This window comes from Podarcis erhardii, assembly GCF_964252035.2.
Source record: "Podarcis erhardii genome assembly, chromosome: 1".
NCBI lineage: Eukaryota > Metazoa > Chordata > Lepidosauria > Squamata > Lacertidae > Podarcis > Podarcis erhardii.
In genome coordinates, this window is record NC_138497.1 from 122,430,343 (window position 1) to 122,445,696 (window position 15,354).

General features: G+C 44.5%; 1 protein-coding gene across 2 annotated transcripts; it reads left to right on the top strand.

The window, feature by feature from the left end:
* The first annotated feature begins 3,308 nt into the window (after nucleotides 1–3,308).
* ASNSD1 (asparagine synthetase domain containing 1) lies at nucleotides 3,309–14,602 on the top strand. Of its 2 annotated transcripts, XM_081877273.1 has the most exons (7): nucleotides 3,309–3,461; nucleotides 4,994–5,176; nucleotides 6,725–6,778; nucleotides 7,681–7,756; nucleotides 8,942–10,502; nucleotides 11,438–11,619; nucleotides 14,025–14,602. In XM_081877273.1, exons 5-7 carry the CDS (start codon nucleotides 9,039–9,041, stop codon nucleotides 14,278–14,280), a joined length of 1,902 nt encoding a protein of 633 aa, XP_081733399.1. In that variant the 5' UTR covers nucleotides 3,309–3,461; nucleotides 4,994–5,176; nucleotides 6,725–6,778; nucleotides 7,681–7,756; nucleotides 8,942–9,038; the 3' UTR covers nucleotides 14,281–14,602. The 2 variants fall into 2 exon arrangements, with proteins under 2 accessions (XP_081733399.1, XP_081733400.1); XM_081877274.1 differs by lacking the exon at nucleotides 7,681–7,756.
* The last annotated feature ends 752 nt before the right edge of the window (nucleotides 14,603–15,354 follow it).

Consider the following 15,354-nt stretch of genomic DNA (forward strand, 5'->3'; position numbering starts at 1 on the left):
CACCCAAGATGGTCTTGTTTCTCCCATAGCTGCAGCCTTAGATTGAGATATAAGTCAACCATCTTGTTCTGACCCTCTTTCCAGCTTGCTGCCCTTTACCAGCCTGCAACCTTACAAGACCTTAATTCAAACTCTGGCTTTGTCTTCTAACTAACTCTGAGTTGATTTGTCGTCTGCCACAGGGTCTTTGATTTCTCAGTAGCTCATTACCTTTCCTTTCTTCTCGTAATGGCCCATTTACCTGAACAAAGAAAGCTGGGTCCAGGGATTAAGAATCTAGCATCCAGTTTAACTCCCCAAGCCTTCTGAATTCTAACACCTACTGGACCCAGGAATTTTGGGGAGTCTGGAACCCACAAACTCATAGCAATGAAAAAAGGAGGGGGGAGACTAAGTCCCATCCCACTGCTAAAAAACCCAATCGAAAGAGGACTGAGCTAGTCGCCACAGAATGTTGACTGACTGTTGAGGGAAGGAAACAGAAAACCAGAGAGTGGAGGAAGAATGGTTTGGGTTGGCAGAATCCTGAACAGGGGTTAATTATGCCGCATTGCAACATGTTGCTAAGTTTGCGATACTTCGGAGCGTTGATGGAGTGGTTTTAATGTAGATGTTATTGGACTTTTACATGTGGTATGTTGCCTCCAAGAATGCAGTCTACTGACATTCCAGGAATCATGTTGAATAATCATTAGTTCTCAGTGTGTGTGTGTGTACACACACATGCACACACATATGTATATATATTACCATTAATGTGCAGGGAACTGTACAGCTTAACAACAAAAGACAGTTCCATTTTCTGAGGAATACACTCTCTCTCTCTCTCTCTCTCTCACACACACACACACACACACACACACAACATACATAGCTTTCTTTTTCAGTGCAATCAAACTTTCTTTTGATGCAGAGATGCCACCACTCCTCCCCAAAAGGGGACATGCAGCAAGTTTCAGGACTATGCTGCAAATAAGTAGTTACCGTACTTGCTAAAAAGAAAACCAAGATGTGTTTGATTTTGGGACAGTTTCGCTGCCACCCTTAAAGCCCCACCCATCCATCATGGCTTCGTTGCAAAGATCTCCAAGAACTTCAAGCCCAGCCTTAAGAGCTAAAATCTGACCAGATGACCACACACAAAAACACTATTAGAGAAAAGAAACGGGTCAAGTATTCTACCTGAAGTATGGGTTATACGGGCGAAGAGGCAAATGATTTAGAGGCTGCGTGTTTCCCTTGAGGGGAAGAGAGGAGAAGCAGAACTTATCCACCCTGCGTCAGAAAAAAACTCAAAATCTTTCCTGTTTTTAGGTATGCCTGCGCACAGCCTAAAGTTGACAGCCTGGCATGATCCCTAGGCGTCCACTAGACGGCACTGCACACTTGTATTAAGAGACGGCTAGGGATTCCTGAGCTAACTTTTCAAGTGATTGGAAAAGGGACTTCTGCTAGCTAATTATCCCACTCCCCAAATGCTGATAGAATGCCATTAAAATCAATTACCGTATTTTTCGCTCTATAAGACGCACCAGACCACAAGACGCACCTAGTTTTTGGAGGAGGAAAACAAGAAAAAAAATATTCTGAATCTCAGAAGCCAGAACAGTAAGAGGGATCGCTGTGCAGTGAAAGCAGCAATCCCTCTTGCTGTGCCAGCTTCTGGGATAGCTGATGCATTCACTCCATAAGACGCACACACATTTCCCCTTACTTTTTAGGCGGGAAAAAGTGAGTATTATAGAGCAAAAAATACGGTAGGTACTTTAGTAGTCCTAGACTCTTTAATGATTCTTGATATCTTATTTGTAGAGGGACCCCCAAGAGAATTTTTCGTGGAACAGCATACCTGTTGAAACACAGCTGCCTCCTATTTGTAATTTCCAGGAAAAAAATTAAAAACCATTTTCTTCTGACAAACTTTTTCAGCAGGATTGAGGAGGAAAGAGTCTCTGCCTCGGGTGTTTATTTGTATTATTCCTAAACTTATTTTTAGGTGTTTTATTGTATGGTTATAAATTGCCTCGAAATGTATATGAAGTGCGATTTATTCATATTCCAAACCTCGCTCTCTTTCAAATGGTAAGCCTGTGTTTGGCTGTACCATTTCAGCCCACAGGAACACGCAAGATGCTTCACACAGAATTATAGGTGTCAGGGAGAAGGGCTTTTGCTTAGCCTGGAGGTTCAAAATATTGTTCGTACTTTATCTTTGAATTATGCTGGCTACTTTCACCGAACAAAACAGCCCACCCGCCACAATGCGTTGCGTTGCTCAAGCCTCGGGGTGGTCAGATTAAGCCTCTTCCAACTCTACGATTCCATAGCGGCTGTTTGGGATTTGCAGCCCCTACCCACCCAAAAGAGTCCCTCGCCCGAAAGCACGCCGAGGCTAGAGCAACAAACGAATCCGTTTAAAAAAAGCAAGATCTGGAGCGCTGCAGCATCAGTCACCGATTTCCAAGCAAAAACGTGCCGGGGTTTGTTCCAATAGGAAAAGCAACCCAATGTAAACGGCAGTCTGCAAGCCGGCCACATTGAAGGCTGGGATTCCTTGCAATCATCTAATCCAGTGTTTCCCAACCTGGGGTCTCCAGCTAAAACAAAACAAATTCCTTCCAGTAGCACCTTAAAGACCAACTAAGTCAGTTCTTGGTATGAGCTTTCGTGTGCATGCACACTTCTTCAGATACACTGAAACAGAAGTTAACTTCTGTTTCAGTGTATCTGAAGAAGTGTGCATGCTCATACCAAGAACTGACTTAGTTGGTCTTTAAGGTGCTACTGGAAGGAATTTGTTTTGTTTTGACTATGGCAGACCAACACGGCTACCTATCTGTAACGGGTCTCCAGCTGTTTTTGGACTACAACTCCCATCATCCCTAGCTGGCAAGACCAGTGGTCAGGGATGATGGGAACTGTAGTCCAAAAACAGCTGGAGACCCAAGGTTGGGAAACACTGATCGAATCTAAAGTGAAATCTGGAGCGCTGCAGACTTAGCCACCGATTTCCATGTAAAACGCGCCGGGATTTGTTCCAGTAGGAAAAACAACCCAATGTAAACGTCAGCCTGCAAACTGGCCACATTGCAGGCCAGGATTCCCGGGAATCATCCATCTAAAAGTCTTATAAACTGGTCCGTCCGTCCCCCCCCCCCCAACCAGCCTGCCACTTCCTAGCTGCGTTTCGTGCGTAAAAGCGCAGCGACCCTTTGCAGTCCTTCCTTCCGCTTGCATATTTTCTCCCTCCCTTCTTCCCCCCCACCCGCTCTCTTGAGCCTATTTAAGGCGTTTTCATAGGTTCTCCAACACGCCCGTCATCCCGCCGACCCAATCGGAAGAACCACCGCGAGGGACCCACCCTGCTTCCGAGCCCAAGGAAAGAAGCGCGTCACTGTGGGCGGAGAGGGTCGTTGGATGGCGGAAGAAGTCGAGCGCCGGGTACTCTGCACGTGTGAAATGTAAGGTGCCCGCGGGGAAACCCTAGGGAGGTCTCAGGCACCCCTGAGCTCGTTGGATCAGATTCTGAGTTCAAGTGGGACTTGTTCCCTAGTTAACTGGGCGCAATAGGTTTGCAGCCATAGACATCAGGATCATTTGATATTGTGATGGCTGCTTCCTTCAACGCTGCACTCATCTGCCAAAGGCATGCGGGTTTTCCAGTGGGTTGCCCCAATTCTGCCTCCTGAGGCAGCCGCTTCAGTGTGCCTCATGGGAGGGCCGGCCCTGTGATGGAGTCCGGAAGCGATCCGGAGTTTTAGCCTGGGAGGGGAGGTGGAAAATGGATATTCAACCTGGAGGACTGTCTCCATCCCCATCAAGCAGCCTGGACACTTGAAGTCCACCTCCAATGGCCTTCTGGCAGTCCCCTCACTACCAGAAGTGAAGCTACAGGGAATCAGGTGGAGGGCCTCCTTGGTAGTGGCACCCATTCTGTGGAACACCCTCCCATCAGATGTCAAGTAAATAAATAACTATACAACTTTTAGAAGACATCTGAAGGCAGCCCTGTTCAGGAGGGTTTTCAATGGTGGATTTTTTTTGTGTGTTTTTAATATTTTGTTGGGAGCCGACTGGGGCAACTCAGTCAGATGGGCTGGCAGCATATAAATCATAAAATTGTCGTTATTATTATTCAGAGAGTTGCATTTCCTTACTTTCCACCATGTGCAAAAAACAGTGTCGTTTTGCACAGATCCAGCTTGTATAAATGGACTGGGTGGCGGGGTGTTCAATTTTTGAATGTAAGAAAGGGAGCCTTAACCCATTTCTACCATAACCAAAGTCCTCCTGTTTAATATCATCAACGGACTTTGGGCTTTCAAATTTCAGCAGCACCCTGTGCGATGCCAAAATTTGGTGCCCCCTGCCCTCACTTTCTCTCCTACATTATTGTTGCAGTGGCACCCCCCCCCCAGCTTGGCACCCAATGTGGGTGAACCATTCACACTCCCCTAAATCTGCCTCTGTTAATCTAGTGAAGAGTTCCCGAAACTTGGGCCTCTAGCTGTCTTTTGGACAACAACTCCCATTATCCCTAGATAGCAGGATCCGTGGTCAGGGATGGTGGGAATTGTAGTCCAAAAACAGCCGGAGGCCCAGGTTTTGGAAACCCTGACTTCATGGCATGAGTGCCTCTTACGTATCATCCTTCTAGTTTAACTTTATCTTGCGTTAGTTGGCGAACTTTACTTCCCCTCAGAATTTGGGTGATACTGCTTACTTGGCCTCCCTGACACCCCTTACGGAGGCAGGAGGGGAAGAAGTGGGGCTGAGGCAGCAGCGAGGTCACTGCAGTTCAGATGCCCCTTTAGGTAACCCATCTCCCCATCCCACTGGGGGGGGGGGCATTGTGACTCTTGAGTACCAGTTGCTGTGATTCACAAGTGTGGAGAGCGCTGCGCTGTTCAGGTCTTGCTTGTGTGCAGGAATCAGTTTGGCCACTGATCAGTTTGGCTTGATCCTGAAGCTTTTTCCCCTCCTTTTCCTTCAGATCTCATGATCCTGGCTGGTTTTGAGGCGCGGTTTTCATCCCTCGAGAAAGCAACTGCTGATCGCACCGAAAAAGAAGTGTGGGTGGCCTTGGAATAGCACGGACTTGCAGCAAATGTCAAGCCAAAGACCGCAAAAGGCAGAGGAGATGAAGCTGTATGACAAAGAGGAGCTCAACAGAAAGGTGAATGGGAAAGGCCTAACCTTAACAGAGGGAGATGGTCATCCAACACTTTGGTTTATTATGGAATCGGTGCTGTTCATGGATGCAAGTGGGGTTTGGGGATGTGGGTTTGTTTGGTTTTGGTTTTGGTTTATTTATATGCACCATCCATCTGATATTGTCCTCACCAAAAGGCCAAGCTGTGGGTTTCCCCATTTAATCAGGATTTAGCATTTCCATTGCTGTTGTTGTTTGTTTTGTTTTTTGCTGCTGTTTTGAAACTTGCTGGGATTTCTGTGCAAATGGTAAACTCAGATTAAATGGGGAAATAATGAGGGGCATCATGAAGACAGCGTTGTGTGGTTCTTGCGTAAAACTTGCATGCAGCTTCATTTCATGCCTTCTGTAACAACCCCGTTCTTTATAAATATATCGTGGCAATTTTCCATTGTGAGGTGGCCAGCTGCAGTGGTCAGCTACCTCCACTGGTATGAATATGGCTTGATATAATATATTGGTGCAATATTTGTGCTCTGCTGTTTCTCTACACTTGGTTGATGTTATATTGTTAGTGGAAAACATTAACAGTTCTTTTTACAAAATAAAACTTGTATGCATGAGCAGTGTTCAAAACTCCCATTGTTCTGGGTGCATTTTGTGACAGACGTTCATTAGCGCCAGCAATTTCTGAGCTGTGGGCGCAGTACTGCGCCTAAGATTTCAGATTAAAACTGCACAGTGGAAGAAAAGGAGGACCTTTTTCTGCCTCCTCACTTCCAGCTACTGTCTGTAGACTGGAGAAGAGACCCTCTTAAGAATATTAGGGGGTGGGCAGGAGAAGGAGTAGACCATGTGAAAAATGAACATAATATTTTAACCGCAGTTCATTCATTTTCAGGTTTGTAAGCACACCTAGACATTCGTTTGTTGTACCCATAACCTAGGTTTAAGGTGCCATTTAGCTCCTAGCTCTTATATCTCAGTTTCTAATGCTGTTCATGAGCTGCACCAAGTCCATGGGAAACTGCCACACAGAGGCGCCCTAAATTGTTGCTGTTTTTGCATTGTTTCTGATGGAAGAATCTTGAGCAAGCGTTAAGTTCTGCTGTCAAGAGAGAGATAAAAGAACTTGCTGTGTCATTTTAACGTAGTGATGTCAACAGTTCGTTATCTCACAACTGAATCCCTAAACACACTTATTAGAAAGAAAGCTCTGTTGTACACAGTGGGATTTACTTCTGAGGAAACATGCACCTGTGCCATCCTGTTGATGCAACAACTATGTCTTGCAAATCATGAGAGTCTAATTCATGGAGTTGTTAATTCTCAAGGCATAGCTGCTGCCTTCAACACAGAAACACACATCAATAAAGCAGAATTTCTATTACTGTGCATTTGCAGAAAGTGCAACCACGTTGCTTCTTCCCATTAATGCTGTAAGGAAAATCAAAAGTTTGCCTCCAAGACCAGTCACATGCTGTGCTCCTGTAATGGCCAAGTGTATTGGTGGTATTGAATTTAGTAGCAGAACATTTGCATTTTCTCAGTTTCTTTTCCCTTTTGTTGCAGATTAAAGAGCAAAAAGTTGTAGTTGATGAAGTTTCCAACTTGAAGAAGAACCGGGTAATTCCTTTTGCTAAATTATAACTACCGTATTTTTTGCACCATAACACTCACTTTTTTCCTCCAAGAAACTAAGGGGAAATGTCTGTGCGTGTTATGGAGCGAATGCCTGCGGGTGGCGGCGGGGATCTGCTGCAGTCGTGAGCAGAGGATCCATGGTTCCCCTTCCTTCCCTCCTCCATGGTTACAAAGCATGGATCCACATGGATCCTCGGGATTTTTGCATTGGGCTACTCCAAACTCACTGTCAGATCACATGTCTGTGGCCACAGCATGAACCACAAAAATCATATATCCACTATTTCGTTTAGAATATTTTTTTTCTTGTTTTCCTCCTCTAAAAAGTATGTGCGTGTTATGGTCTGGTGCGTGTTATAGAGCGAAAAATACGGTAACTGTATATGAAGAAACCTAGGGAGCTTTGAAAATGGGGTGTTCAGATTTGCGCATAACTGCAGCAGTGCACAGAGTAAACTGAGCTGTGTTAGCTTCCGTACCTTCCACTTTTGTTCTGAAAGATATCTGCAATGTACGTGCAAATCGGCAACTACTTCATGGGTCCCTAGAAATGTCGAAACAGGAAATTTAATCACGCATGCATCCGTTTTGCCCGCTGAATGAGTGGGATCCTAATCAATCAAAACCATGACACGCTACTCTTGTGTCAAAGCTTTGTAAAAAAATTAAGATAAACCTGCTTATAGACTTCTATAATCTAGCAAGATACCCCTCCCTGAAAAATGGTAGAGAAAGAAGGTGATTTCTGATTTTATTTTTTTAAAAAAAAAACGCAATTATAATTTAAGACCAGAATTCAAAAACAATAACAAAAACCTCAGAAATAAGAACACTTATTTTTTCCCAGTGTAGTTAAACCTACTTGTTTTCTTCTTGTTTTGCAGAAAGTTTACAGGCAGCAGCCCAACAGCAACATATTTTTTCTAGCAGACAGAACCCAAACACTATCCGAATGCAAAAGTATGTTCCTTGGCTCTCTTAATTTTTTATTTGTGATTGGATGTAGAGAAGTTGCGTGATGTTACATAGTACGGATTTTACATGGTATTACACTTGTACAGATAGCGTTCCTTTATATATGCCCAATTATGTCCTTAATATAAAGTAATCATAATCATCATTAGAATGTAGGCAACCATCCAGAAATATTTATGATGATTAGTTCTATGGGGCCTGTTTTTCATGAACCAGTTAGGAATTTTTGATCCTTGGAGCCATATAAAGTGTGTCGTGTGATTGTGGGAAGCATATCACTAGTCTGAAAATAGGCATAGATAGATAGTTAGACAGATAGATCAGAAAGCTCAGATTTACTGAGGATCAAAGTTGTATATTTACGGGGTTTCTGATATTAAGAAGGAAAGAAGATTAAAATATTCTTCATATGTGGTTGAGATTAAGGTTAAATCAATTAGAATGATGCTTAAATATAGATTTAAGAAGCCAGCTTACCTCAACAAAATAAAAAGGGTGAATTGATGGATGGGTTTCGTTACAAAATGTAAATTCTTACATGAAAGAAGCTATCTTCATATCAGTTTTTAGCATGGGGGTGTGATCATAAATCATCTGAAAGGAGTTCATTACTGTAATACAAAAATATCAGGATTTGGAATATAGCAAGCTCAGATACTGCTGTTGCTAAATTTTACAGAAGTGAAATTAAACAGCTATATCTGGTGGGTGGAAAAAAATAGGCTATGGAGTTATGTGATACAAGTTCCTGTTTTCCTATCCTCTTTTTTTTATTCATACCTTTGCCATGTGTTTAAAAGGGTTCTGTAACCCACAGCTCTGAATTTTCAGGCTCTGGTGCAGATGCCCATGAGAATACTAGCAGAATGAGTCTTCTGTTGCGACTATTGTGTTTCCTTCCCTGCTGTTAGCTGGGACATAGATTACATATTGGCACCCCACCCCCCTTTTCCTGCTCCTGCCCAGTCCATTTGATTGGAGGAGTTGTTCCCCTTCTTGTTATTGCAGATTTCTGGATCGTGGACACAGTTGAAAGTGTGCATTTTAAATTTGGCAATAATTGGACTTTTAGAGCATGCCGTTATGGACTGCCTAGAATACTTTATAACGCTTTTATTTTGCAGTTTTTAAATGATGCGCTAAATACAGGTTTTCCTCTCTTTTTTACAGACACATTAGATGAACTGAAGAAGGCGCATCAGGAAATGGAGAATTTGGAGAAAGTCAAAATCAAGAAATAAGCTAAGGCCTCAAACACGCCTTTACAATGTGTGGAATTTGCTGTGTGGTCAGCTTGTCTGTACGTCCCCCTGACGGCTGTTTCTTGAAAGAGGATATTTTATGTAATCTTAGAAGAAGAGGACCCAATAGTAGTCAACAACTGATAAAGACTGTACCCCAACTTCCATACCACTGCTTATTTTCTGGCCATGTGCTTCACTTAAGGGGACAGTTGACTCCACAGCCTGTGGAAGATCCTATGAGTGGCAATGTGTTTCTTTGGAATGGGGAAATCTTCAGTGGTGTTCCTGTAACAGCTGAAGAGAACGACACTCAAATTATTTTTCGGCAACTTTGCACGTGCAGCCGTGAATCGGATGTTTTGTCAGTGTTATCTTCCATTCAGGGTCCATGGTCTTTTGTTTTTTATCAGGCGTCGGAGCATTGCTTGTGGTTCGGCAGAGACTTCTTTGGCCGCCGCAGTCTGCTGTGGCAGTTCAATAAAGAGGTAGACAAAGTTCTCGTGCTTTCTTCCGTAAGTGCCGTCTCTGGTAATCCGTGGCAGGAAGTTCCGGCATCGGGAATCTTCAGATTGGATCTCAAGGCCTGCGCTGCATCCAAAGCAGTGATTTTAACGCTGTATCCTTGGAAATACCCTTCCAGACAGAATGCTACCAAGAAAGCAGTCCTTGGTGACTTAAATATGGCTTCCAAATATTCTCCAAGTTACGTGTCTCTTGTGGTGAATGACTCACACACGTTGGTAGCGCCTGTCATTCCGTTAAATAAGGAGTCCCTTAACACACAGGAGGAGTCCCAGTTATTTGATTTTACCAACAGTGTAGCAGATGTGGAAGTTCTACAGATGTTTCTTGCAGAGCACCATAAGAAGGAACTCGTTCGCCAGTTTATTGACGTGTTGAGTAGAGCAGTAGAAAGACGAGTTTTATGTCTGTCTAGAGAGGCCGATCATTTAAGAGGAGAAATGTCAGGTACAACTCTGACGAAACCCCATGTTGCGGTGCTTTTTTCTGGGGGCATTGATTCCATTCTCATAGCAGCCCTTGCTGACAGGCACGTTCCTTCGGAAGAACCCATTGATCTTCTCAATGTGGCCTTCAAGGTAACACACCAAGGAAGGCAAAGCAGTTCCACCAAGAAACAGAGCAAGGAACAGAAACAGTCGCCCCCTAGTCAGGGATGCTTTGATGACACCGGCATTGTGAAATGTGGCTCTTCGTCATCTTTTAACGTGCCTGACAGAATTACCGGCAAGGCAGGCCTGGAAGAACTGAAAACCATCAGTCCTTCCAGATCGTGGAATTTCGTGGAAATCAACGTTACGCTTGAAGAGTTAAAAGCAATGAGACGACAACACATAAGTCATTTAGTTTATCCCTTGGGCACTGTTCTGGATGATAGCATCGGTTGTGCTGTGTGGTTTGCTTCCAGAGGAGAAGGCCTGATTACCAGTCAGGGAGATATAAGGCCATATAAAAGTGTTGCGAAGGTATAAAGCTAGCTATCGATTTATGACTTAACAACTCTCTTACACACATCTATTTTTACTCCATAGTTGGTATTGCAATCCTAAGCCTACAAGGGAGTGAGCCCTGGTTACTCACTCCGGGCATAACTGTGCAGTTCCTTTTTATTTTATTAGCTCTTTTGCCACACATGTAAAATTGAATGTGGACAAGTTGGATATGTGAAAGTAAGTTACGGGCTTACTGTCACTGATAGAAACTGAGATACGAAAGTTAGGAGCTAAATGGCACCTTAAACCTAAGTTAATGGGTACACCAACGGAATGTCTAGGCATACTTTTTTATAACAAGAATACAAACTGAAAATGAATGAACTGCAGTTAAAATACGCTCATTTTTTACATGGTTGAGTCCTTCTCCTGCCCACCCCCCTAATATTCTTAAGAGGGTCTCTTCTATATTCTTCAGAAAGTGGCTGGAAGTGGGGAGGCAGAAAAAGGTCCTCCTTTCCTTCCGCTGTGCAGTTTTAATCTGAAAACTTAGGTGCAGTACTGTGCCCAGAGCTCAGAATCTGCTTGCACTAATGAAATTCCCAGTTGCGAAGTGTGCCTAGAGCAATGGGAGTTTTGAACACCGCTTACTGTATTCTTTTTGTAACGATGATGGCTCTATGATTTAAATGGGATGAAAATCTGGCGTAGTCATCTTCTGCATATTTCCAGCTGAATAAAATGCAGTTCTGCTCCTGTCTAAATAGATCACCAGTTGTTCATTGGAACAGAATTGAACCTTATAAAACTCTTTATTTGTAGCTCCCTTATCTAAATAGAGTTTAATTTGGATGTAGCTATAATTAGATTTACCAAAGTAAATGCAAAATATTGCAGAGTATATGTGTTTTAGGGTACAGCGGGTTAAGTAAATAAATGCTAAGACTGCAAGTTGTGCTCTGTTGCAGATTGTACTTACTGGAATTGGAGCAGATGAGCAGCTTGCCGGCTATTCTAGGCACCGGGCTTGCTTTGAAAAACATGGTTTGGAGGGATTGAATGAAGAACTGGAAATGGAACTGGGGCGAATTTCATCTAGGAACCTTGGCCGAGATGATAGAGTTATTGGGGATCATGGCAAAGAAGCTAGGTAAGCTGTTTGTAGCGGGAAATGACTGGGCTATTTCTTTTAAAATCATCATAACTGAGGATATTTTGTTAGCATCATTACTTCATTCAGGTGCAGAAAGTTGAAGTGATGATGATGTTGATTTATTAAATTTCTATACTGCCCTTCATCTGAGGATCACAAGGCAGTTTTCAATATAAAAAGAAAAAAAAATACATATCATAATAACAAACGAAATCAATTCCCCACCCCCACCAGTTTAAAAGGCCGTAGATTATTTCATTAGCCAAAGGTCTGGGAGAAGAGGGATGTTATTGCCTGGCACCTAAATACATGGGGGAACGTGTGGCGCTGTGATCTAAACCACTGAGCCTCTTGGGCTTGGCTTGCCGATTGGAAGGTTGGTGGTTTGAATCCCCATGATGGAGTGAGCTCCCGTTGCTCTGTCCCAGCTCCTGCCAACCTAGCAATTCGAAAGCAGACCAGTGCAAGTAGATAAATGGCTACTGCTGCAGCGGGAAGGTAAATGGCGTTTCTGTGCCCTCTGGTTTCCATCACAGTGTTGTGTTGCGCCAGAAGTAGTTTAGTCCTGTTGGCCACATGACCCAGAAAGCTGTCTGCGGACAAACGCTGGCTCCCTCAGCCTGTAAAGCGAGATGAGCGCCACAACCCCATAGTCAAGTTTGACTGGACTTTTACCTTTACTAACTACAGTCATACCTCGGGTTACAGACACTTCAGGTTGCGTTTTTTCAAGTTGCGAACCGCCGAAACGGGTTACTTCCAGGTTTTGGTGGTCGCGCATGCGCAGAAGCACTGAATTGCAACTCGCGCATGCGCAGATGCGCCACTGCGGGTTGCGAACATGCATCACGCATGGATCACTTTTGCAACCTGAGCACCCACTGTACAGTGGTAGCTCGGGTTATACGCTTCAGGTTACATACGCTTCAGGTTACAGACTCGGCTAAGCCAGAAATAGTACCTTGGGTTAAGAACTTTGCTTCAGGATGAGAACAGAAATCACGTAGCGGCGGCGCGGCGGCAGTGGGAGGCCCCATTAGCTAAAGTGGTGTCTCAGATTAAGAACAGTTTCAGGTTATGAACGGACCTCCGGAATGAATTAAGTCCGTAACCAGAGGTACCACTGTATATGCAATGAGGGCACCGGCTGAACCTCCTCCAGGAGAGCATTCCACAGACAGGGAGCCACCACAGAAAAAGCCTGTTCTCATGTTGCCGTCTTCCAGACCTGTTGTGAAGGAGGCACACAAAGATTGCAGGGTTCAAGATTGGTTCATATGGGGAGAGGTATCATGGTCCTGAGCCGTTTAAGGCTTTATAGGTCAAAACCAGCACACTTAATTGAACCCAGAAACTTATTGGCAGCCTGTTCATTCCAGGATCGGTGTAACCATCTTGCCCTGTTGAGCAACCTGGCTGCAGAATTCTGCACTAGCTGAAGTTTCCGATCCATCTTTGGAGGCAGCACCACGTATAATGTGTTGCAGTAATCTATCCTAGAGTTCACCAGAGCATAGGTGACAGAAGTTAGGCTATCACTGTTCAGATAAGGGCACAGCTGGGCCACCAGCTGAAGCTGATGGAAGGTGCTGTATGTCATCAAGACCACCTGAGCCTCAAGCAACAGAATCCAGACGTACCCCCCAAACTGCGTACCCGCTCCTTAAATGGCGTGTGACTCCATCAAAAGCAGGCAATCTCCCATCCATCCGGTCTAAGGAACCGCCCACTCACAGTGCCTCTGTCTTATCTGGATTGACCTTCAGTTTACACATCTCAGAAGGATGTGTCTCTCCACAGTTTCCCACAGTATGCTTGTCTAGCTCTGAGCTGCCTGGCTTTTTTTATAGGTGTGTGTATGAATACACGGGTGGTGCTGAAGTCTAAACCACTGAGCCTCTTGGGCTTGCCGATCAGAAGGTCGGCGGTTCGAATCCCCGCAACGGGATGAACGCCCGTTGCTCGGTCCCAGCTCCTGCCAACCTAGCAGTTCAAAAGCACGCCAAAAAGTGCAAGGAGATAAATAGGTACCACTTTGGCGGGAAGGTAAACGGCATTTCCACGCGCTGGTTTCGGTGTTCCATTGCACCAGAAGCAGCTTAGTCATTCTGGCCACATGACCCGGAAAAACTGTCTGTGGACAAACGCCAGCTCCCTCAGCCTGTAAAGCGAGATGAGCGCCGCAACCCCAGAATCGTCCGCAACTGGACTTAACTGTCATGGTCCTTTACCTTTATGAATAATTCACACATTTGGATACTTACAGGAAACTACTAATTAGCTCTGATTGTAACCGCCAAATAAGTCGATTCAAGGATTTTTCCAAAAATATTCTTCGCAATTTATTTTTGAATTCTCTTGAAAAATAAGTTTTGCTTGGTGTTCTTTTCTTTTCGTTTTAGGTTTCCGTTTCTTGACGAAGAAGTAGTATCTTTTCTCAATTCTCTTCCCATCTGGGAGAAAGCAAACTTGACTCTACGTCGAGGCATCGGGGAGAAATTGCTTCTCCGCCTGGCAGCGGCTGAGCTTGGCTTGACAGCCTCGTCGGTCCTGCCAAAGAGGGCCATGCAGTTTGGTTCCAGGATTGCAAAAATGGAAAACAGCAGCGAAAAGGCATCTGACAAATGCACAAGACTCCAGTCACTTCCAGTCGAGTAGCTGCGTACAGGATTCTGGGAAGCCTGTTACGAACTCAATCACACGGTAGTCACAATCCAGAAAATGACAGATACAGCCAGTGTGCTTAATTGGGAGTCAGCCCCGGTGGGATCCGCACTGGGACTTACTTTTGAGTTAATGTGTGCAGGATCAGTGCTAGAGATCCCGCTGAGAACAAACGTATGGAGTCTCACAACCCACGACATTCTGTTGGCTTCAGTGGAACGTTGTCATGACTAGCTAGCTAGATGGTCCCTGGTTTGTTTTGAATGATATTTCTGTGTTGTGAACATGAAAGAAAATAAAAGGTTTTTAAAAAGTCTTGGACTCTGTATATTCATTGATGTAGTCGTATATCATAGCCAAGGGCATCGAAGCAGACACTCAAGTAGATTCCACAAAGGGAACCAGCAAGTAGTTGAAAGGTTATAGAGCTGCTCTGTGTGCAAACATTTTAAGCTGTACCCTTGTAAATAAAGTGTTATACAATGGCAGTGTATTAGCTCCCAAGTATCTCTCCATAAAGAGCCATTGGTCAGTGCTGGCTCTGTATACTTGCTTCAGGTTACATATGCTTCAGGTTACATACGCTTCAGGTTACGGACTCCGCTGACCCAGAAATAGTGCTTCAGGTTAAGAACTTTGCTTCAGGATGAGAACAGAAATCGTGCTCTGGTGGCGCGTTGGCAGCAGGAGGCCCCATTAGCTAAAGTGGTGCTTCAGGTTAAGAACAGTTTCAGGTTAAGAACGGACCTCCAGAATGAATTAAGTACTTAACCTGAGGTACCACTGTACAGTTATTCCCAGTGCACATTTTTTCTTCCTGCAGAATATGTCTATCACATAGAGCAGAGGGTTTTAACCTTTTTGAGTCCACATCTCCCTTGACCAGCTGGCAGCCTCTCACCCTCTCAAACACCCTTGTGGAGTGTTCCCTCAGCGTCTCCCCTCTCCTTAGGAGTCCTCCAGGCAGTTGCTGCTGTCCCTGGTCTCTGAGCTGCCCCTTTTCCAAAGAGGTGCCTCCCAAAGTCACCATTTGCCTGCGGAGCTTGTAGCCAGGGCTGCTGCAACAAA